The sequence below is a fragment of the Python bivittatus genome, unplaced genomic scaffold (genome assembly GCF_059951505.1).
Source record: "Python bivittatus isolate LINGU-HERP-01145 unplaced genomic scaffold, Pbiv_v1 ctg000530_np1212, whole genome shotgun sequence".
NCBI lineage: Eukaryota > Metazoa > Chordata > Lepidosauria > Squamata > Pythonidae > Python > Python bivittatus.
The window spans coordinates 8,684,471-8,708,761 of record NW_028277085.1 but is presented as its reverse complement, the minus strand read 5'-3'; the positions used below and the strand labels follow the sequence as shown (position 1 = coordinate 8,708,761).

At 40.5% G+C, this 24,291-nt stretch overlaps 1 protein-coding gene across 1 annotated transcript in view; it reads left to right on the top strand.

Moving 5' to 3' along the window:
* The first annotated feature begins 2,028 nt into the window (after positions 1-2,028).
* Positions 2,029-24,291, top strand: part of SHC4 (SHC adaptor protein 4) — a 33,004-nt gene continuing 10,741 nt past the window's right edge. Inside the window, exons 1-6 of the mRNA XM_007424296.4 lie at positions 2,029-3,766; positions 12,105-12,175; positions 20,929-20,992; positions 21,780-21,899; positions 22,554-22,607; positions 23,917-23,968. Of these exons, the coding sequence (XP_007424358.1) occupies positions 3,179-3,766; positions 12,105-12,175; positions 20,929-20,992; positions 21,780-21,899; positions 22,554-22,607; positions 23,917-23,968 (949 nt within the window). The 5' untranslated portion in view covers positions 2,029-3,178. The remainder of the gene's footprint in view (positions 3,767-12,104; positions 12,176-20,928; positions 20,993-21,779; positions 21,900-22,553; positions 22,608-23,916; positions 23,969-24,291) is intronic.

Here is a 24,291-nt window from a genome sequence, read left to right as displayed (position 1 = left end):
GTTCGAAAGAAGCAGTGAAGAAGGCAGAAAACTCAGGAAGAGTTGGGGACTTCTAGAATTGAAGTTTATTGACCATAGTCTTGAACTGGAATATTAACAAAGCAAACAATCCTATTCTATCTTGTAGGGGGCCTCAAGTTATGCCATCTTATCAGTCAGGTCTACTTTTGAGGGAGGTCTCACCTCCTGGCTTGTCTTTGGTTGTGGAAGAAGATAAGCGATCATAACCACCATCCAGAAGTGGGTCAATTTCCCACTTGAGAACATCTGAATTCAGTCATCTACTGCTCAGAGCAAAAAACAGAACAAAACTCAAGGGGGAAAAAAGATGGCACAATTCAAGGTTCCTCAAAAATCACCACAAGGCCAAGGCTTCAGACGAAATTGCTCTTCATTTACATTTTCACTGAGACCCAGATTTAGTAGAAGCTATTGCTTTATCCTGTAAATTTCCATTGGCTCAGGGTTTTTCACACACACATCCCTCCTTCGCCTCTGTTCTTCATGTAGAGCTCTTCCAAATTCAAAGGTTGGTATCTGCCCAGTCTTACTTTTTAGGTAGCCTCTGTGAACTGGCAACTTATTATTTGAGAAATATCTCATGTCAATGAGTTGGCACTAAGGCCACATAGAAATTCGAACCTACATCTGTCAACTGTACCCTCCTTCCACTTCAGCCAAGGTATCTTTTTAAGTTTATCGGTGGTAATCAAACATCACTAAGGTGTACTCAAGCCCATTGTGGGGGGGGGGGGGTTTCTTCCCCTACATGCCAATAGGTGAAAAGGCTTTCTTTAGGCAATGCTACAGCCTTAATATTGTAGCAAAATCCAGGAGGGCAAGAAATATTCTGGGGCTGGCTCACACTGGCCCTCTGCTGATCTTTGTCAGCTACATAAATGAGAATTGAGAAACATGACTTAAAATAACCTACACTTTGGGGTTGCATAGGTACCTGAACTGGTTGTTGCCAGATTAATTCTGCTATAGGATTATAGGATTCACATTTGAATGCAGAAAAATAAGGCCAAAACCTTATATCCGTTTATTGGAGGTACACATGACAAACTGGATTCCATTTATAAATCAGAATGTGGTGTCTTGTGGGTGAGAAGTCAACAAGAAGTAATCCAAAGATAATACAACATCCAGGGGGAAAAAAATACTAAAATCGGTCTAAAATTGAGAACGTTGCTCTTTTTTTCCCCTCCCAGGGGGATTTTCAGAAATTACTGAGGGCTAAGTAGAATTTCAGATGGGGAAAATCTTGAGGGCCATGGTTTCCTTGAATAATCCCTCTGCCTATTGCAAGGAGAGATTCCAGCATCTCTTCTGCTGGGAAAGATCCCAGGTTCCATATCTTGAATATTTTTAGATTTGAAAAATGAAGGGGACAGATGATGGGGAAGAGACGCCTTCCACTCCCTTGGCAATTTTCCTCATTAGAGAGAACGGGATGAGTTGAGCCATCTGACCCATTCTTCTTGGTTCTTCCCCGTCATGAGCAAAAGGAGGAACTCTTATCGTTGCCATACACCAGTTCCAGCTTTGAGCTTGCCCCAAACTGAGACCTTTGAAAAATATAAAGCAATACCCTTGAGCACAACAATAAAGCATCGGATTCCACCCCCCACCCCGCTCTTCTCCCTAGATGCCTTTTGTCTTCCTGCCTAACGTCTGTGATGGCTTGCAGTTTCTGAGGATACGATGCACTGACTGAATTGCCTGCTCAAGTCTCTCGTTTCCTGTGCGCCCGTCTCTTCTAATCTGCCTGCCCAGTAAATTTGATCGGTACAGGAAGTGCTATTATCTATGGAACGGAAAGTCGATAAAAAGGAGCTCTGTTTCTTAAAAAAAAAAAGAAGAAGAAGAAGAAGGAACGAAAACAGCCCATCACCCTTCTTCTCCTCCCCCGGGGTTTTATATCATATGAACGAATGCCAGTGGAAATGCCTTTTCCTTACACTACTCTCCTTCTGCTGCATTGCAGAAGCAAGATGTTTAGCCACCTTTCAGGGGGAAAAAACTGAATTGGATACCATGCCACAGATGCCTTCCCCCACAGGCTACCTCCGGTACAGTGTAAACTGTCCCTTTGCCAAAAGTCACATTTTGGATGGCTACTAGTTTAGTGTATTTATGGTGCGTGAGTCATCAGGCGGCCTCTTGATTGGCTGAAAACTCAACACCCCTGGGACTGTCAGTCAGTTACAGCCATGCTCAGCTTCATTCACAGATTTATTTAGCTTGCACACAGTGAAATCCATTCAGAAAACTTCATTCATAAAAAAAGAAAAGAAACGGCAACGTTCTTTCTTTAATATTTCATGGAAATAGGTCGTCATAACCTGGAGATGAAAAAACGCTGAGAGATGACTCCAGAGAATGGTGGAGAGACTTTCCTGCAATGTTTCTGTTGGTGATGCTGAAGATCTGAAGTCCTGCTGTGCCGGAGCATCAATCTATGTGGAGTATTTTTTGGATTACTATGCTACTGAGGGGTCTTGAAGGATGAGCAAGGTTTTTGCAGATAGAAACTGAGTTTTGTTTGCAGAACTCATCAACCTGGACTTCTTCCCCCAAGCTGCTTTTGTTGGATTTTTTTTTTAATTTCAGAGAAGTGCTTTTCCCCCCCTCAACAGATCAAGTCACTGTTAATCTACTCAGAACAAGGCTACTTTCTTTAAAAAAAAAAAAAACACCCTTGCTGTTGTTCATCGGGAAAGGGTAGAGTTTTTGGGTTTCTTGTTGTGTTTTTCTCCGAAGTACTTTCTCTTAATTTATTTTTTAAGGCAGTCAGGTCTTTAACATTAATCATACACAGAGTCATGGCAGTGAGCGTTTAAAACTGAGAATTTTGAGTTTGCTTGCTTGAAAGTATTGTGGCTGTTCAGATCAAACAGCCATAGCTTTTCTGGGATGTGCTACATGTGTGTTTCACTTTGATTTAATTTCAAATAACCAAATGACCGGACAAAATGAAACAGGGTTTATGAAGAGGAAGAAGCATTCTGAGGATCTCTTGAGAGCACCCAGAGTGACTAATCGTGTTTTCTTATTTTTTCTATTCAAAATTATTCTGATCTGTTTAGTTCCATATTTTTTTTGGTCATTCATAAGAAGGCAGATAAGTTAAGGGTGGAGGAGGAGAAGATTTAGTTACAGAACTTTGCAGGCTATGAGAGAATTCATTCCATACAGCTTCAGTGGACAGCTACTGGATGTAGGATTGCCAAGAGAAGCAGGAATGCTCCACAGGACTAAATATAGTCGTTTTAGAAATGAGTCCCTCACATCGCTGGAGGAAGACACATCAAGTGATCTTCTTCGTCTGAAGGGCTCTTCAGCTTCTCCTTCCACTACACCTAACATACCCACTGAAGATGTCACGGTTGGTACCTCGGACAGCTCCATCTCTTTGTGCACCTTGGTACCTCGCATGGCAAATGTTAAGTTGGCCAACCCTTCCACCTTACCATCCCTGAAGAACTTCTGCCTACGAACTAAAGAGGTGTCAAGACTTAAACTCACGGAATGCGTCACTGTCCCGACCAGACCAGCCTTGCCAGAAATCAGGTTAAGCAGCTGCCTGTCTACTGCTTATTCCCAAGGAGACCCAGACAAGGCATTCAGGTCAAACACAAACATCCAAGAGAACTGTATTTTGTTAGGTTTGGACGAATCTGCCTTCCTGTCTAAACCAAGCAAAGATCTTGGACAAAAGGGTGAATCCAGTTTGGACACTGGGATATCATATGCTGCCCGCGTAAGTAGCTTCCCTTGATCTTTTTCTCTGTAGTAGCGATGATTTGAATTAATACATTTGAAAAGATTTCTGTAATAAGCTCCCTTGGAATTGATGTAATGTGTTAGAATGCTGTCCTTAAGGCAATCTTAATCCTTGCAACTGTTTTGTAAAACTATACAATATGTACATATTTCTGGAAAATGTACCTGTTTGTTTTATACTTTAGCTGCTAGACTTCTGCCGAACAAATATTTAGCCCACCTCATTTTATATGCTGAGGTCTGATTCCAACATGAGAGTTAGGGAAAAAAAACCTTGAACAACTCTCATTTTATTATTTCCCCCACATTTCACTAAACTGCCTTTAAATCTTCCCCTCCTTTAGGCTAAGCCAACACAGGTTGGAGCGTTTCTCAGGCAAATAATAGAATATTTTTTTGTACCAGGCAAAAAATGGAATGCACTTACAGAATACAGATGTGATTCAGATGACCTCTCATTTGGTGTGATACACTATGTGAATTACATATGTAAGAAAAGTGGCACACGATTGTGGAAACAGTGTGGAGAAAATATGGCATCTAGCTAAGTCTTTGAGTTAACATGTTGAGGAAGTGATTCTTTAAAAAAAAAAAAGAAAGACACAGGGACATTTGTGCAAAACACTGAACGCAAACCAGTGAATCTTATTTTAGCCGAAGTATTATCTGACTCCAGCTCATATGCTTTCAGTTTACTGTGCAGTGCGTAATGCAAACCGATAAAATTGGGTCAATTAGATAAAACAATGCTTCAGTTAATTGTGGGTAAGCATTTCATGAAGTGTCTTGATACAGAGCTATCAGTGGCCAAGTTCTCTCACTCATAGGGGAAAAAACCAAAAAGATTCATTCCATTATACAAAACACAACCTGAATGGCTAGGATAATGTGGAAAAGAAGGCTGAACTTGTATAAACCAGGGGTAAGTGACTCTTTTTCTTCAAAAGGGGCTCTACTTTTCATGTTATTAAATTATTTTCAGTCTGCGAGGCCACTGGGTGGGGGGAAAAGAGCCATCAAAACGGTGATGTCACCAGAGTGAGTGAAACTAAGCATCCTTGCCTTTTCTTTATTTTTAGAAGTTTGTAGGGAGGTTGTTGAAAATAGGTGTATGAAATCTCCCAGAAGCTTAACATGCCTATTTTATTGCTTCTATTGTAAAAAAGAAAGAAAGAAAACCTCGCATCACCCAAGATTACAATGTTCTCCTCAAAGACCAACATCTTCCTGGAGGTTCAGGGCAGAAAGAAACATAAAAATGGGGCTGGTGGATTACACTGAACCCAGATTGGTGTCTGCAGGGAGGGTGTCAAAAAAGTGTCATGACGCATGTAAAAAAGGACAGGGCTTCGATTGCATAGTTGTGGCTGTCCTCCTTGATTTTTTGGAAACCCCTGTCAGCAGGATAAAATTGGCTAGTTGGGCACATGAACTTTCCCTTGAGAACCAGGGAGTGATTTTCAGCCTGGAAGCCTTAGAATAATGTGAGTTTTATTACTGTACCTTGAACAGTCATGTGAAAAGCTAACAGTTGTCCCAGCAACCCTCCAAGGGACAGAGCACCAAGGACTTCCTGTGTGGAGGAAGGACCACAGTTAAGACAGATAAGCTCTAATTTGCACTAAAGGTGGTGATGTTGCCACCTTGGCAGAATACAGCCCTACATTTGAAAAGCTGTTCAGCCCAAGTTCAGGAAGAGAAGGGGGACATGTTGCCCCATAGAAATCAACCCCTGTATTATAGCCTAACACAAGGGACATAAATCACCAGATCACAATCCTTCCCCCTTCAATGAGATGGTTTGTGATTCTGTTACCTATTTCAAAATGAATTGGTGTTTGCAATTCTTCCTTAGACCCATGCCCTTCTCTGTCCTGTTTCCCCACCCCCTGAGGGATAAGTGTTGACCTTTTTGGCCATGTACAGTGGCCATCTTACTTTGCACGTACACAAATTAAATTAATCTGATTCAATTTTTTTAAAAAAAGGACTGGGCAGCTGATGAAGGGGGAGACCTCAGCTTAGATTCGTGATGTCCTATTGCCAGTCCAAACTAACCTGGATTAGATAGGATATGAGACAGCTTCTTCTAGGCTGAATTTGCACAAAATGTAAGCCAAAGCCTAACATTTAGTGTGTTTTGTGAAGTCAACAACTGTGATTTATTCAGTAAAACCACTTTTAAGCAAACTCAGGCTTATTGTACTGTGCAATGACATCTCCAGTGTGCACTGTAGATTCCAGGACGTGTTCCAACATACGGAAAGTGATTTCATGTGGAAATGCAGGAATCCATTATTACAGCATCCACCACAGAGGGCTATCCAGCCTCTGCTTAAACATGTCGTATCCTTATTCTTACTGAAAAGACTATAGGCTAAGAATTTTTATCTTTTATTTTATTTTGTATTGATGTTACTGTAATTTGTTTGATTGCTGTGAGCCACCCAGAGTTGTTGGGCACCGGGCAGCATAAAAGCTTAATAGAGTAAACTATTACAGACTAAGAATTGCAAACCCAATCTGGGTTTCAGCTGCTTTCACTCTGCAAAAATATAATAATGTAATCTATATTGGATTTCTTAGTGGTTCAGACCTCTAAGCATAAAGATATTTTCCCCCCGCTAAGGCTGTACAATTTTTTTTAACCTGCTAGCTACATTTGGTCTTCCGGCAGGGCGCTAGTCTCACACTCCAAAAAGGGGTAGGGACAGGATATTAACTAAATTTCATTTCATTTAATTAAAAGTAAACAGTGAATATGATGGGTTTTGGTCATGGACATTAATACTTTCCTCTTTCTATCACATTACAAAATATAATGAGATAGTGACTTATATACCCCCACATATATAAAGAGAGAGAAATTGCTAGTGGAATTTCCCATTAAAAAAAAATTAGCACCTGGTGAGCTGGCCAACTTTATTTATATGCACATGCTGACTTTCATTTCCTGATAAAGGAAAGATCTTTGTTGCATCAGTGATTTTTTTTTTTTTTTGAGAACCACATTTTCCATTCCTTACTGGGGGGGGGGGGGGGGGGTTGCCACAACCTGGTTGTTTCGAGTTTCTTCTGTCCTGAACCCAACACTATCCAACATGATGTGGATAGTGGTTGATGAAAACATTAAATTATGCATGCTTTTTAATAGCAATCTTTTCAGGGATTGGAGCAAGAGGTGACAGAAACTGTACTCTAACCAGGAGCATTGGGGATTGAATGTTCATATTGACCCATTGCCTACAAGCAAAGCTTCTCCTTGCTACATCCTGTGCAAACATGATTTTTCTTTATTGCTTTTTATCCACTGAAGTTGTTGGCCCCATAAACAGGACATTACAAAATAGTGGGAAAACTCTTAGCATTACATCGGCACTACTTGGTTTTACCTCCTTGAATGAAAAGCATCAATTCATCTGATCATTTTACAGATTGATTGACTGATTACATGCCATCAAGTTGTTTTCAACTCATGGCAACCACATAGATAGATTTTCTCCATGATGATCTGTCCCTAATCTGGTCTTTCAGGTCTTCCAACATTGCACCCATTGCCACTGTAACTGAGTCCATCCGCTTTGCATAATGTGTCTGAAGTAGGATAATTTGGGCCTGGTCATTTGTGCCTCAAGTGAGAACTCTGAGTTGATTTGTTTGATGATCCATTGGTTTGTTTTCTTGGCTGTCCATATCATTCTCAGGAGTCTTCTCCAACACCAAAATTCAAAAGCATCAATACTCTTTTTATCCTGCTTCTTCAAAGTCCAACTTTCGCTTCCATAGAGCGTCACAAGGAATATCACGACTTGCATGATTTTGGTCTCTGTAGGTATAGACACTTCACAGATTTGAATATCTTTTCCAAGGCCTTCATGACTGCTCTACCAAGTGCTAGTCTTAGGTGTATTTCTTGACTGTTTGTTCCATAATTTCCCAAAGCGTTGGCTTCCATTGCCTTCACACCCATCCACCCACCTACCTGTACACCAGAACCATACAAAATAGGCCCAATCCAACTTATCTGAAAGTGTAAAGTTGGGTAAAACTGCTCTAAAGAACTGTTCTACATGTGAACGAGTCAATATGCAAAACTTTCTACATCTATTTTCCACAACCTCCCCACAACCTTCTAAAAATAAAGGTCAGAATGTTCGGCCTCACCCATTCTGGTGACGTCACTTCTCAATGGTTCTCTTTCCCCCAGCTTATGGTTCTCAGAGTGAAAATAATATTTAAAAATGAAAAGTCAGGCCTTTGTAAAGAAAAAAAAAAGTTGCCTACCCCAGTTTATACAAGTTTAGCCTTCTTTCCTACATTAACTGAGCCACTTTTCAAAATTAGCACCTGAAGACTCCTAGTTAAGATGTTTTGTTTTGTTTGTTTTAAAGCTCTATTCTGTCATTTAGTTCAGTTGGAAAGTGGGGTTAGGGAGAGAAAATAAAACAGCAGCCAGATTACAGTGGTACCTCTACTTACAAACTTAATCTGTTCCATGACTCTGATCACAAGTCGAGTTGGTCGCAAGTCGAAGTAAATTTTCCCATAAGGTTCAATGTAATTACCGTTAATCCGTTCTGGCGTCCGCGGACCACGCAGCAGGGGCGGAAAAACAGCCGCTGACCACGCGGCAGGGCAGAAAAATGGCCGCGGACCACGTGGAACGGGCGGAAAATGGGTCATAAGTGGAGGCGAGTTTGTAAGTAGAGGTAAATTTTTGGGGCTGGAGCTGATCGTATCTTGAAAATTTCGTAAGTAGGGGTGTTCATAAGTAGAGGTACCACTGTATTTGGGAGAATCTTCCAGTTTGTCTCCATCTTAGCACACTCGCCCTGAGGATGAGCAATTTGGAATTTTGAGAAAATCTCACAAAACACTATAATCAGAAGGTAAAATGGCAAGGCTGCTCCCTGCCACCCCACTAAGTGCCCTCTCCCTCAAAGATTCTTCCTATCTCCTCACTATAATATTTCAACATTTGCCTAGATGAGAAACCAGTGACCCTTCAGATGTGATAAACTCCCAGGATCCTTCACCATTGGCTGTACTTGCTGAGGGTATTGGGAATTCTAGTTCAGCCACAACATGAAAGCTATAGGTTCCTTGAAATGTAAAGCAGTCAAGCACAGAATAAGGTTACAGTCCTATACACACATGATCCTGAGAGTAGGATCTTTTTGAAAATAAGATCTTACTTCAACTTTCCATTAAAATGCCTGTCTTCCACAGACATTTTTGCTTGTGCTTCCTACTCCCTAACCCTGCCTGTTCTACTTGGACAAAGAGAGTTCATAACAGCATTTCTAAGTACCTGCCCTGGTCTTGTAGAGAATACTGTATAAATAAAAGCTTTCCCATCAAATTTATGATATCTCCTGGGAATCAAATGAACTTCCATGACTCAGTGCTTCTTGGACTCATCTATGATTCAGGAAGCAAAAGATAGCTTTTAGCTTCTCCCTGTTGATTTGCTCCACTGTGCTAGATGCCAACATTTAATTATAACATTGGAGTTGGAGAGTTGGGGAGGGAATGGGACTGGGCACTAGTGTTTCCTCAGAGACCTTTGCAGCTCTGAGTCTTATGTGAGGGGGAAAGGGGGGGGGGGAGTTAGCAGCTCCATCCACTTCCTTTGTAATTACTCTCAATGAGTCATGAGACTTGACCTCTATGCAAAGGACTAGCAATTGTGTTGAGAACCCAAGTCTCTGACTAAGCAACCAGCCTGCTGAAAAGCTGTGGGAGCTATTAATAGTTCCCCAGGGATATTTTATTGCCCAAAGAAACTCAAAATCCTGAAGTTCCTCTGTCATTCACAGTGAACATAAGGTAACCATAGCATTGCATTTCCCTTTCTCAAAATGCTGAGGAGGGGTGAAGCAGAATAGAAGTCCTGAGGACTCTCCAAAAAGAGTTTATCCCCTACTGGCCTCTCCCAATTATGAGTCCCATGAAGCTGTTATGAAAATACAGTCACTTCGGTTTCTAAAATCTAACCTTCAGGATATAACTCAGCCACCTAGAAATAAATTTTGCCCCCATGGGGCCCACCCAAATTATTTTATTGATGCCATTCTGCTCTTAGAGCTGTGTAAATAAGCCATCACTGCATAGTGGTAGAGTTAAAAATGGAAAAAGGGAGAAATGAGAAGATGGAAGGTCAGGGAAGTAATTTTAGACTTCAACTTCCCAAAATTACACCTCCCTCCCTTTTTAGATGTCTCACTTGGGAAGAACATTTTTATGTTGCAGAAAAGGGGGGAAAAAATTTAAAGGACAACAAATAACATTTTGCTATGTTCAGCCAGCTTTTCTTTCCCTAATCTGCAGAACACATTTTTTTAAAGCAAAAAGGGACATTGAGATGAGCCCAAAGACTTAGCAATGGGTCTATTCACTGCCCCCTTGATTACCTCTCATGGTGCAAATGGCTGTTTCTCCACCCTGCTTGGCTGTGAAACCCTAGTCCTGGTTCACAACATCCAGCCCTGATGGTGTTCCTGGGGAAGGGGAGTAGTGCTCCTTCTGGTTAAGCCATAGATGACAGCTCACCTACTCAAGATTGGTGATCAGGATTTGGAACTTTGAAAGATGTTCATTTCTTAGACCAATGTTTCTCAACCTTGACCACTTTAAGATGGGTGGACTTCAACTCCCATGCTGGCTGGGGAATTCTGGGAGTTGAAGTCCACCCATCTTAAAGTGGTCAAGATTGAGAAACACTGTCCTAGACAATTGAGGCCTTTCCTACACAGCTAAGAGTGTACTGAACAGTCATGAATAGTCCAAAGAGCTCAAGCCACCTGAATACCTCTTTAAAACCACCCTGTTCCTGCCTTCCTATGTTTTCCTTACCCAGCTTTTATGTAAATGTGGCCTTTATGGAAAGTCTGACAAGATTAACTCCAGTCAGGACAATGGATGTCAACCCCTGAGTATTGATTTCTCTCCTCTCTCCATACTTCCCCCACCACCACCAAGGTTTTGCTCAATTGAGCATCCCACGCGTATGTTTAGGGGAGCTTACTCACAGTCATATGATCTCAGCTTGTGACTCACCTACTCCTCCGAATCTTTGGTTTCATCAAGGGTGGCAAAACTGCAGCCAGCCGGTTTGCAAGATTACTGTTCTGAAGGGGGGGAAGGCCCGAAAGCCCACAGGCGCTGAGAAATACCACTGCACACCCTTGCTTTTCAGAGCAGAGACTGTAAATGCTGATTAATGGATATCTAACCTTGAAGGGAATTTTCAAAGACATGATTTGAAACATATATAAACCTTCCTTTCCCCTCTTGTAACTGACTACTAATGCTTGAGACTTACAGTAGCTACAGTGTTTGTCATTAAATAAAATATGTGATCATCTTCAATAGCTTCCCCCCAAAACCATTCATATGCAAATTCTCTGTCATCTCTAGCAAAACTAGTCCAGATTATTCTTTTTTCCCCCCACGCTATCAGAAATATCAATTACTAGCATGTTGTAGTGATTAAACTATTAGAGGAAGGTGGGTAGACCACCATAAATCCCCAGAAGAGTCACTCAAAGATCTTGACCCACAGTCTTGTAGTGGGTAGAGTTTAAAAAGAACTTTAAATGTACTGTAATCACACAGGACAGACAAAAATATATTTCTCCAATGGGTGCCTTTGTGTGTCATGTGGATCCAGTTACTGGTCAGTTTATGGTTCGGTGCATCATTGAACTACATTGCCCCAGAAGAAGACTGGCATTCTCAGTGATTCACCCCAGGAGTGTGAAGACTCTTTGGTTTAGATGGGCATTTGGAGGTAGATTTTTTTAGAATCATTGGACAAGATTTTCTGGGCCCGGGCCACCATTTTTAAATTCAGCTAATTTGTTTCTATATATTATTTCTACTTTCACGTCAGGCTTGTATGGTTGGTTTTATCTATGTTTCTGTAACTCACGTGGAGCCTTGGGAGTTAGGAGGTGCATCAATTTTGGTAAATAAATAAATTATGTCGGACCTCAGCAGTATATATGCAGGGGATTGTTTCAGTTTTCTCTGAAGGGGTCAGAACTTGGACATGCCATCTAGAAAGGAAGCGATACAGATCTTCCCGGTCCTATGATGGAATTAAGATTTGAACCCAGTTTTCTCAATCTAGGTTAAATCTTCTTGTCCATTTGTGAAAATATATAAAACTATTTTTTTTAAAAAGAACTACCAATGAAATGCTTTAAGTATTGACTACCATTTTAAGGAGTGAGGTCTTCTGATTAGAGCATCATTCTCTTTGTGTTTCTAATTGTTCAACGGTTGTGATTTCTTTCTCTCTCCATCTTTAGTATATGGGCTGCATTGAAGTATTGCAATCAATGAGGTCTTTGGATTTTGGCACTCGGACGCAAGTGACCAGGTAAGTGGCGAAGGCTGAAAGGCACACTCTATCCAAACCCTAAATGTGTTGATTTTCCTAGGCAGGCGCAAAGCCCGGTGAAATTCTTCTTCTTCTCCTGATTTAAAACATCAGGAGATCTTTCTAGACTGATTTTCTTGGCTCTGTCCCACTTGGAGTTGCAAAAGCAGTTCATCAGTCAATCAGTGAAGTTTTGCTATTGATCTCTTGGAGAGGATGTTCTTCCTTTATGGGGATTCTCTGCTGTTTGAGGGTTTTAAAGCAGCAGGTAAGTTTTCATTATTTTTTTATTTGTAAAAATGTGTTCATTATACATTGTTTTAAATTGTTATGTCCCTGCTTTGGAGTTTGAACTGTTAATGAAAAGCAAGTTAGGAATTATATGTAAGGAAGTAAGTACACTGATGTCCAGAAATAAAATTTCCCTCCAGCTCTCTGCTAAGCAATATTTCACTTATTCTCTCCCTGGACAATCCGCTATTGTCATATGTTCTGTATACAGTATTAAGAACAAAGCTTATCTGTTCTTCGGTGTTTTTCTTAATTTAAAAATTTCCTTTTTCTTAGGACATTCACAACTTTAGACCCAAGGTGTTACTCTGTATTGGAGTAACACATCGTAAAAGTTTGTCCTGTTAGGACAATCATCAAATGCTTCGTTCTGCATAAAACTGAATAAAAGATATTGGTTTAATTATAACTGCATCTCATTATTTTATGAAACTGCTCTTGAGCTGAAAAAGCAGCTTTCTGGAGCTAATTTTCAATTTATCAATAGCACAACAAATAGTATAAATAAAACAGCTTTCCTCTTCTCGTCTCAATCCAGGCTAATAAATATCTAATAGGTAGGAAAATAAATGATGCATTACCCAGTTATCTGAAGCAGTACACATATATAGAATAACTACCGACAAGATAGAAGCTCCAATCAACAGTATGTTCTATGGGGTGCATTTTAACTGTATACGTGTCCCCCCCCAAAAAATCTGGTTTTAAAGTTATTGAATAAATTGCAAGCAAATGAATGAAACAAACACAGCTGGCGATATTATTCACTCCAGTAGGTGTAAGCCAAGCTTATAAGTTCTCATCCGTGTGGCTGATGCAGAACCAACCCTGCCATTAGGCAGAATGAGATCATGGTCTCAGATGGCAGATAGAGGATGTAGCGAGCAATGGATGGATGCTGTTCCATCATTGATATAAAAGAATGGCTCCTTAACCATTCCAGTCAAAATGGAAAGAGGCATCATTTCTTTTCATCAGGTTCAAAATCTGGGTTACTAGAGTAGAATATCCCTAGTGTAGCAGAAGGTTTCCAACCTAGATATGGTTTGAACCCCTGCTGGAAATATCCTTTGGTATACAAAGAGATCCCTATCTTATCGGCTGACTAGGACCCTGAGTTCCAAGGCCTGGCTTAGGCATGAAAGCCAGCAGGGTGACCTTGGGCCAGTCACTCCATCTAGCCCTACGAAGAAGGCAATGGCAAACCTCTTCCAAAAATGCTGCCTAGAAACCTGTGTGTCCTTGTCCACGTAGCCAACGCTGACCTAAAACTCTGTCTTGAAACACTGTATTTTAAATAATCAGGCTGGTTGTGTGTAGCTAGAGCTCGTTCAAAGCTAAGGTTTTGATGGGCATCAGACCATTTGGTTGGTTTTGCTTTTATGCAAAGAGTCTTAAAATCAGTCTAGGGCAGTGTATCTCAACCTCCAGAACTTTAAGATTTGTGGACTTCAACTTCCAGAATTCCCCAGCTAGCATGGCTGGCTGGGGAATTCTGGGAGTTGAAGTCCACACGTCTTAAAGTTCCTGAGATTGAGAAACACTGGTCTATGGTGTTTATTGTATCATTCTAGCATGCCTCCTGTTTTATCTCCATACTAGTTACTGAATGAATCAGATGGGAAATGGGATTTGATAGTTGGCATTAAGTATGTGTCATATTCTGGTGCCCCTAATTTCAGACTTCTACTCAGCAAACAGTGAAGAGCCGGAGGCTGGAAATTATTTCCCTAATATACTGGTCATTGTTAATATCGTGTCTGCCACATGAATATTACAAAAATACAGCAGGAAGCAGTCAAGACAACTCATGGTCCCCTGAGGGCTATTTAAGCAAAAACTACATTGTGCTGAGATGTCATCTGGATAATTTTTTGAACGTCCTCCTTAAGTTCTGTAAAGAGAACATTTGCCATTCTAGGCTTACAGAAAGCTGTATGACGAAGTTGCTTCCTTATTACCCTCAGCATTGCTCTAAGTTGCTCTTGTGTCTCATCGTACATCCTTGGGGTGGAACCTTGTGCATCACTTCTATTGGCTGAGTGTGTCTTAACCATGGTTTGTTGAATAAACCAAACTAGCTAGAACTGTACAACATTAAGCAAAAAAGCAGATGTGCAATGGGCTACCCTGAAGGACACACTTTAAAAAGAAGAGGATAGAAGCAAGAGAAAAAAATTAAAGGTGGATTCCTTTGATTTACAAGTAATTAGAATTAAATATGGTTAACATGGTCACTCTTTTGTCAGATCTTTATTTTTCCCCCTCTTGTCAAGTTGACAGCTACAATTTGGTAACAGGTTTTGGTGGTGTCCTGGGGTTGCAACCAAGGCTTTGGGGGTGTTGGACCCCCAGGGCTTTTGCTTGAACCCTACCCGTTTTATGGCCTTCAACCGATTGTTCCTGTAGTCCTTGCCAAAAGAATATTTTCACTCATGCTGTATTGGAATATGGCATTGAAAGCTTTTTAAATTATGGGGAGTTAAGTCTCAATGCACAAACATCCATTTGTCTTTGCTTCCCAGAATTGTGGGGCTTTTATACTATGCAGAAGAATGTGTCATGTTTATTTAAGTGTTTGGTATTTCATTGTTTTGTTTTTTTTAAAAAACAACAACTTAATGATATGCCCAAGTTAATTGTATCCATCAAAAGCTTCCAACTCTGAGTTAGAGTGTTCCATTAAGGCTGCATTAAAATGGAATAAGCGGGAGCTTTAACAACATAAGCTTTTAACAATTCCTTTTTAAATGCCTTGCTTGAGTTTCAGCTTTTAATGCAAAAGCCTCTTTTAATAACTAGGCACGGTCTTAACCTCATTTAAGCACCATCTTCATTGATTAATGAAATACAAAAGAAATGTATCTCTCTTCCTCCACCACCACCACCACCACCACCACCCACTCCGATTTTCCTTAGCTGTACATTTGCTCCAATCTGGCAAAAAAAGTGCCTTTTCCCAAGGTATTTTTACCACTTGGTTAATGGGGCATCAGAATATACATTGAAATACTTTCGGTCTGGACCTTGGAGCATGCAATCGAATGGCTCTTTCAGGCAATCTGCCCAAGACATCAGATTATATAGAACGTTACGTAGGATGGGAGGCACTCTGGTAACCTTCTAGATCTGGTGGGACGCCAGGTTCTGCCGTCCATTATATAGTTATGCAGGCAGGGGCTGTACCTGAAGTCACAATCCAACTGTATCATGGACCACCCTTTCATGAATGAATTCGGTGGGTTTACACATCACACTAAGCCATGGGATTTATGGGCCTAGACACAATTGGCTGCGTTTGTATAACCTCGTAAGCTATAACAGCTATTATAAATCATAGTGGCTAGATGCATGTCTTGTGTTAAAGCATAAGCCGCAGTTCCCAAAGCATAATGGTTGGGTAGCCAAGCATGATATATAGAATAAGCTACTATGTGATTGCTGCAGCTACTATGTGAAACCATAACGTGCTATGATAACTTTGCAATTTTTACTTTGTAAACCATGATTAATAACTTTGCATAAACTGTCAATCTAGGCTTGAAGATAACACAGTTGTCTGGAATTGCACAACTCACTAAGCCATAAACCATGCTTGCAAACCAGAATGGCTGAGTTCCCAACACTTGCTAAACTATACACATAGGTTGAGTTTACAAATTGCATACACCAGACTTTTTAAGTAATGGCTGTTGAATAAACCTTTGGTTGGGTTCAAACCACAATGCCCAGGTACACACAACAAGCCAAAAACAAACCACATGGGAGCATTGCTTGATGAGTGAACCCAATCTTGGCTTAATATGTGTGAACCAGGTCTAAATCTAAAGAGAAGATCATTGCAATAGGAGGCTTCTGAAGTTGCAGAACTGATTCATTCAGACAGCTTTGTCTCAATGGTTAAGCATTCAACTTTGTTACTGCGTACAATCCCTTTCTGTTCTGTGGGTAAAGGCAGGACTTCTGATGCTTAAAAGCCCAACTTCAAGAGCATTCTTATTCCTTGACATCAGCCCACGTTCCTTGCTCTCCGCTGAATTTGGCCAAACAATAAACAAAGTAGAGCAGTGTTGATGCTGAGTTGCTTCTCCTCCAGGGAACAAAGCAAGACTCTCGACTGTCTAGAGGCACACAGTGCCTTGAGGGTGGCGGGAAGCACTGTGGGGGCAGCAATTCCTTGACACTCAGGAGGTTTCAAATGGTTTTCTTGCTGTTTCTGGATAAAGAGGGTACCAGAATGCACTCTTGAATTCTTTTCCCCAGCTTGGTATCTTCTAGATCAGTATTTCTCAGCCTTGGCGACTTGAAGACGTGTGGACTTCAATTCCAGAATTCCCCAGCCAGCTGGGGAATTCTGGGAGTTGAAGTCCACACGTCTTCAAGTCGCCAAGGTTGAGAAACCTTGTTCTATTGGACAATAGCAAGAATGAGAACCATTTGGGAGCCAAATTTTAACCTTGCACAGAGTGGAAAATTACTGAGCTGGGTAGCAGTTCCCAAAATTCAGATATTTTTCTCCTCTCAAGAATGAGAACCCTTATTATGGTGTTGCTTGGGCCTTACTCATTCTACACAGTGATTTTGGATGAAGCAACTAAGCATTCATCCTTTGCCAAATGCTGGTTCCCCCTGTGTTCCCCCTATTTCATTCAGACTCTGTTCCATTCACCACTGGGCTCCTGGATGAGCTTGGCAAGATTTTTTTAAAAAACATCTTAATAAAGGCCAATTTAGTTGCTGAAGAATCTGGCAAGGTCTTTTTCTCTCATTAGTTGTTTGTGGAATGAGAGTGAAGCTGAGCTCCATCACAATGAATAATAATTCATTTACATCCTGCTATTCTCCTAACAGCACCCAAGAGACGCGGCAACATAATAATAAAATCCATATAATTGCATCAGTAAAAAAGCAAAGATATAACCCTGTTTCTAAAAGCAATAAGAAAATATATTCAGTGTTTAAACCTGTTAGCCTGGCGAGGTAGTCCAGATAAGAAGTATAACCAGGAGTACTTACTCCATCTTTATTGTAAGGTTATATTAACAGAATCTTGTAATTCTGATAGTACTCCTCCCTTCCTTCACTTTTACCGTCCCCAAAAGTAAGGAGGATCCCTTCTGAGACACGTTTGCCACCCCTCCTCCTTCAGACTCAAATTTTGTTTACCATACTATTGTCCAAGTTGTGGCTCTTCCTCCTGTCTCCCAAGGTCATTCCTACATACTATTACAAAGCCATAGATAGATAGATAGATAGATAGATAGATAGATAGATAGATAGATAGAGAGATAGAGAGATAGAGAGATAGAGAGATAGAGAGATAGAGAGATAGAGAGATAGAGAGATAGAGAGATAGAGAGATAGAGAGATAGAGAGATGGATGGATATGGATGGATATGGATGGATGGATAGATGAGAGAGAGAGAGAGAGAGAGAGAGATGGAGAGATGGAGAGATGGATAGAGATGGATAGAGATGGATGGATGGATATGGATGGATGGATGGATGGATGGATGGATGGATGGATGGATGGATGGATGGATAGATAGATAGATAGATAGATAGATAGATAGATAGATAGATAGATAGATAGATAGATAGATAGGGATGGAGGGAGAAAGATTTGAAATGTTGCCTATAAGGCTAGCAGCCAAACCTGAACATATGTGTTCTGCCCTTTCTGGCAAAGGATACCCAAAGTACCTAACAATTCTCTCTTCAGTGGAGAGAGAATTGCACAGGTAAAGCATGCAATGGCTGTATTTCTCCTCTCCAGATCCCTTACAATGGCATTTAAGAGCTCTCGACAAAGACCTGAATTCCTAGACAGAGGGAGAGAGCAACTTCTGTAGCTATCATGGTCCAAAGCACTCTGGGTCTTATTTTAAGCCTGCAGGTAGAGATTTAGAGCAGCAGTTTGGAACTGATGAACAGGGTGTGGAATTGATTCTGATTCCAGGGTCATGCTGCTAGGGGGTCACCCGTCCCTCCCTGAAACCCTGCCCCATATCCAAACCCCTCACCTTAGATCAGCCCTTTTGTCTATACCAAGAATCGAAGAGTAATCAATGTGCTGTAATTTCTCTCTTTGAAGATGGGGCAATTACTTTGATTTTTCTTCTGATGCAGAGAAAGGATGGGTTTTTCCTGGGCAGAAAGTGGAATGGGAGATTGTGTCCTGTCTGCAATTAACTTTCCAAAATATGTTTGCTACATGTCCAAGTTTGCAAGAAGCCCTTTAAGAGAATTGTCTCCTGAGATTAGCTTGCAGAAGTTTTCTGCAGTTTAGTTGGGAGTTGATCCATGACACTGTGCTTGCCATGGATCAGCTATAGAACCAGGGTTGTGTAGTTGTTAAAGTGTTAGGTTAAGCTTGGGAAGATCCAAATTCATGTCCATATAAAGTAAGATGGTGACTCTGGACCAGTTACTCTTTCTCTGTCATCCAAACCTACCTCACAGGATGATTCTGGGGAAGAATGGGAAGAAGGTTGTGTACATTGCTTTCACCTCTTGGAGAAAAGATGGAGCATAAATTTAACAAGCAAAATGTATGTAGAATTGACACTCTGATTTTAAGGACAACCTTGCCGCCTCATTGCATTCAGACTTAAGTATTTGGAAGCTTGAATCAATGACTTTCAGCAAGACTAATTTGCTTTTTTCTTGGCCAAACCATGATGAGGGTAATTAAATGCCACATTGCATGCTAAAACAGAGAATCTGACCGTGCATTGGAAGCTTCTCTGAGGCTCGGGTGGGAATGCAGCATGCCTTTTCACTGTATGCAGTACCATTTTTCTTTGATGTAAGCAATTAAATGCTGCAAGTCCTTTATTAGCCATCTGCCTTTTCCTCCATCTGCACATAGAGAAAGCCATTAAAAAAGAGGAAGAGATGCATTTTAATTTGGGCAAGAAGGAAATCTTGTTAGAAATGGAGAATGTTCTCCCCCTGCAACATATATCCTGCCTTTTCAACAATTGCTAGAGGCAGCATAAGTTTTATGACAAACTTGCAAGAGAACTTAGATGATAGGGGTTGACTCAGCTGTCCCCTGATCAGCTAAAGAAGGATCTGTACTACAGAGTCTGATAGCCAACTCTGCCCTGCCTGTCCCAACATAACTCTGGCCATGGCTAAAAGAGCCAGGGAAATTCACCCAGAGGATGGAAGTATTTACATAGAAGTGGGATTAAGAACTACATAATCTAGCCTAGGTTCATAGAATCATAGGGTTGGGAGGCAGTTTGGAGGCCCAATCTCCTCCAGACCATGTATCCTCCTACCATTCCAGTCTTTGCTTGAAAATCTCCAGTGATGGAGCCCCTACAAGTCCAGGAAGCAAACTGTTCCATTGCTGAATAACTCATGGTCAAGAAGTTTGAGTCTCCCTTCCATAAAACTACTGTCCATTGGTTCTTCTCCTACCCTTGAACACTATGGAAAATAAATCCACATTCTCTTCCCTGTGACAGCCCTTCAGGTCTTAGAAGACCGCTATCATGTTTCCCTTCATTGTTCTTTGTACTAGACATACTCAATTCCTTTAACTATTCTTCATAAGTTGACACTGGCTGCTTCCTTAAATAAAGTTAAATTGCACCTGGTGTAGTAAACGTTGGCAAATGATTTCCTAAAGAGAAGTCTTGTAGATCCACTGCAGAGTCATATCAGCAAAAACAACAGTGAGTCTTAGGGCATCTTTAAAATGTTGATTCTATTCTCCTATAAATGTAGGTGGCTATCAAGTCTGCTTCATCATATCAGAAATGCTTATGACCTGATGGTGTTCCATGGTCCAAGAAAATGTAGGCCATCATGAATTTGTCAGTCCCTAAGATACTATGAAATACTAAAAAATAAGAGTTCACATGACACAGGGAACCAGAAACAAAGCATAGAGGCTGAATTTGTCTAACATGCTAGGCTGTAGCGTGGCTGGCTAGTTTGTGGTTTAACATGTATCATGTGAATGCTACCTCTTCATTGTTTTATCTGAAGGGGTTTCCTTCTGGCTGTAATAAGGGAACCTCAAGTTGCCTTATCCATGTCAGATAGCAGTTAAATTTACATGTTACAACTAAGCTATAATGTGATTTCCTTGGTCTTGGCTTCATGTGATGTATGAAATTAGTCGCTATGGTCCATAAACATGGTTTATTGATCAGCATGTTGTGTAAAGCTTGATAGTTATGGCTTATTCAACAAGCCATGGTCAAAACAAATCATGGATTATTAAAATGTGAATTTCCAATGATCTAGTATTCCTTGTCATTTCTGGCTGACATCAGCTCTTTAGTCCCTCTACCAGAGGAGCTCTCTTTTAGCAAAACTTCCTGGTCCTTTTTACAAGAGACATCAGGACTTGGTAAATTTTCTACTAAGTGCTACACGAATCACTAATTGATAGTTCCCCCCCACTTTCTGATATATATCCTTTTCTATTTTTTATTTTTTAGGGAAGCAATAAGTCGTCTGTGTGAAGCTGTGCCAGGAATACATGGGAACACAAAAAAACGGAAGGTAAATACTCTATCTTTGGTGGCAGATTAGCTTCTTTTAAAGAAAGAGCTCTCTCTGGGCATCAAGAGGTTTGAAGTTTCAGTTGTGTCACCTTTGTATTTTTATTTATTTCAAAGCCTTTTTACCCTGCTCTTCAGCTTCTCAGAATGTTTGACACAGATAAGCTCTTGCTTCTATTCTTAATCTCTGAAATACTTGACTTGCAAAGAAAAACAGGAATTGGAGGGGGGAAGAAGATAAAAACAAACTAAGAAACTGGATTTTGGGGTGCTTCCCAACAAAGCCCTTGGAATATTACTAATCAAAAAACATTGTGCAACAAAATCCATCTATTCCTCCTGAACAGATTGATTGTAGTAATAAGAAGAAAAAAAGGATGCCATAGCAGTGGAAAACAAGTTATAAATGGAAGATGTTGTCCTGAAATTCCAGATCTAATGGCCAGATTACATTTCACTTGGACCATCAATACATATAAAATGTACTTGCATCTCTCAGGGAAACTCCATATAATGAATTATTGGAAATTAACTATTATTGTCCTATTAGCATGGAGCTTTTAAAACCTTTAATTTCCCTGGCCTCACCAACAGAGTTGCTACTACTTTCAAGCTAATGGGAAATCTTGCAGATATCTCTTAGGTCCTCTAACATTGTCCACTTAGCATATACCACAACCCCCCTGGCAGGAACCTTGTAACAAAAATCTCCAAATGAAACAATGGACTGCTGTTGAGTTTTAAGTGAAATATGAAATAAGAAATAAACATTATTCTTGCCTTTACAGCCTCCAGCTAAATTTCTCTCTCCTGTGCTTGGCAAAAGTAATCTTCAGTTTTCCGGCACACATATAAAACTGACCATCTCAACAACCAGTCTTACTTTACTGAACACTGACAGCCAGCAGGTAGGGTTGGTCCTTTAGGATCTGATCCAAGCAACACGGGCTGCAGATCCAATGTTTTGCTAACCCTTGTTATAAAGATTTTGTTTTTGAATGCACCCTGTTGTAATACTCTAACAAGGTGGGTGGGTTGGTTTTGCTTGGGTGACTTTGAGTCAATGTTGACTCCTGACGACTGCCTGGACTAGTCCCTGCAGTTTTTGGGGTAAGGTGTTTCAGAAGTGCTTTGCCCTTGCCTGCTTCCTAGGGCTGAGAGAGAAGGACTAGCCCAGGGTCACCCGGTTGGCTTTGTGCCTCAGGTGGGACTAGAACTCCCTTGTCCCAGTTTCTAGCCTGGTGCCTTAACCACAGCACCGAATGGGCTCCAACAAGGGATTATGTGCATCTTTATAGGATATTGCAGGGGTGCACAAATGGAGCCTTGGGATTCCATATGACACCCAAGAAGTCAGGGGTGCGGCTGTTGGAGGAAATTCGTCTGTCCAAAGAATGTGGGCTTTCTTGTCTGCTTCTGGGTGCTTCTATCTGACTACCTCCAGTAGATACTGTATGCAGAATTTAGTTGCCACATATGATGAGCTCTGCAGAGGTAATTCTCCATTAGTTTGTGGATGAGCAGTACACGGACACCACAGATTTCTTCTTTTTTCTTCCCAGATTATTGCAAACCATCATATGCAGTCCATTTCATTTGCCTCTGGAGGGGATCCAGTAAGTATAGAAGTTTCAATTTAAGAATGTGCTGGATCTAACTCTACTGGCCAATTGTCTTGTTTTAGCCAGAACCTATTTCCAAGTTATTTAACTTCATCTTCCAGAATTTGTTTTGAAGAAAATAGCAATCTGATGAGTAGATGACAGGGTTCTCTTTCCCAGGTTGAAACTTCAGTCTGAAAGATAGCTAGAGTAAGAAAAAATCCAAGAGACATTATGAAGATATTTTACCATTGCAGTAGGCCAGCTCTTTTCTATCTAATATGCTCAGATGTTTTGCATTTACACTCCCCTAATTCCTAGCCAGCATAGCTGTATACCAAACTGGAGAAAATACAAATAGCCAGATTGACTCATTGTCTGCCTCAGTGGTTTAGTTCTTACACTCTGGTTTCTGATAACCAAGGTTTCATGAATTATTTTCAATGACTGGATTTGCCCAGAATGCAAAGCAAAAAACCTTGGTTTAAAAACCATGAAGACTTACTACTGTATGTGAATTGCAAGAAGACACAGCAAACAGGGGCCACAATGACCTTCCCAACCCAATGCCTGCCAGATGGGTTGGGAATACAACTGAATTCCTACCCAGCATGTCCAAGAGCAAGCAGCCATGACAGCTTGGAATTCCGGAGATAATGGTTCCAAGATAACTAGAGCCAACAGGCTGGAGAAGGACAGAGTTGGGCATATGCCGTGATAGGCAGTATAGACTAAGGAGTACTTAGCAATACGTCTAGTGTATGAAGACATGATTAAGATAGGGAGTTTCAAGGTTTTACTTGGTCCACATTCCACTGAAAGTTTCTTGAAATCTTATGATGCAGTTCTTGGCTCAGAAAATAACCAATTATCCAGCTACATGTCAAAATGTGTATTCTTAGGATAAAACATTTAGAAACGCATGCTTGGAGGAACTGTATTTTCAGAAAAAAAGATAGAAGTTTGTATTTAAATACTAATATTTGTGCATTAAAAAAAAATAATTAAGGAAATGAAACTCCATTATGAATGAGTGCTAACACAGGCTAGTGGCATAATTAAATCAATCCTATCAGATTTGGAATAGATTCCAGTGGTACAAGACAGTATATTGGGGAAAATGATGATTAGACTGGAAAACACATGTCACTGGAAAATGCAATTAGCTAAGTCTTCTGCGTGCTTTAATATTTTATTGTCATTTTTATAACCTTTTTTTCTTTAACCACTGAAACCTAGTAGTCCAACAGATTGGCTATTTAGAAATATAAAATAATATTACTATTAAAAATATTTATTCCTGTTGGTTTTATGTGTCTTTTAGGATACTACAGATTATGTTGCCTATGTGGCTAAAGATCCTGTGAATCAAAGAGGTAAACCCAATAATTTCTTGAGAAAAATCTGGGGATGGGGGTGTCTTTTCATTGCTAAAATTGTATTGTAAATATTTAATTTCTTCCCTTCAATCTGGAGTGGTGTCTTAGGGGCCACCCCTTAAAAATGATAAAGTCCGTGTTGACTGTCTTCAGTCATTTATTGTATTCGATTCAATAAGTTCAAAAGCATGTAAATACTTGTGGAGAAAGAGAATGTGGGCATGTAAGGATATACTTTTTCTTGTCCTGTTAAAACTTAGCTGGAACAACACTATGTTCCATGCACAGAAGGGAAAAGAGATGAGTTTTCAATACCATTT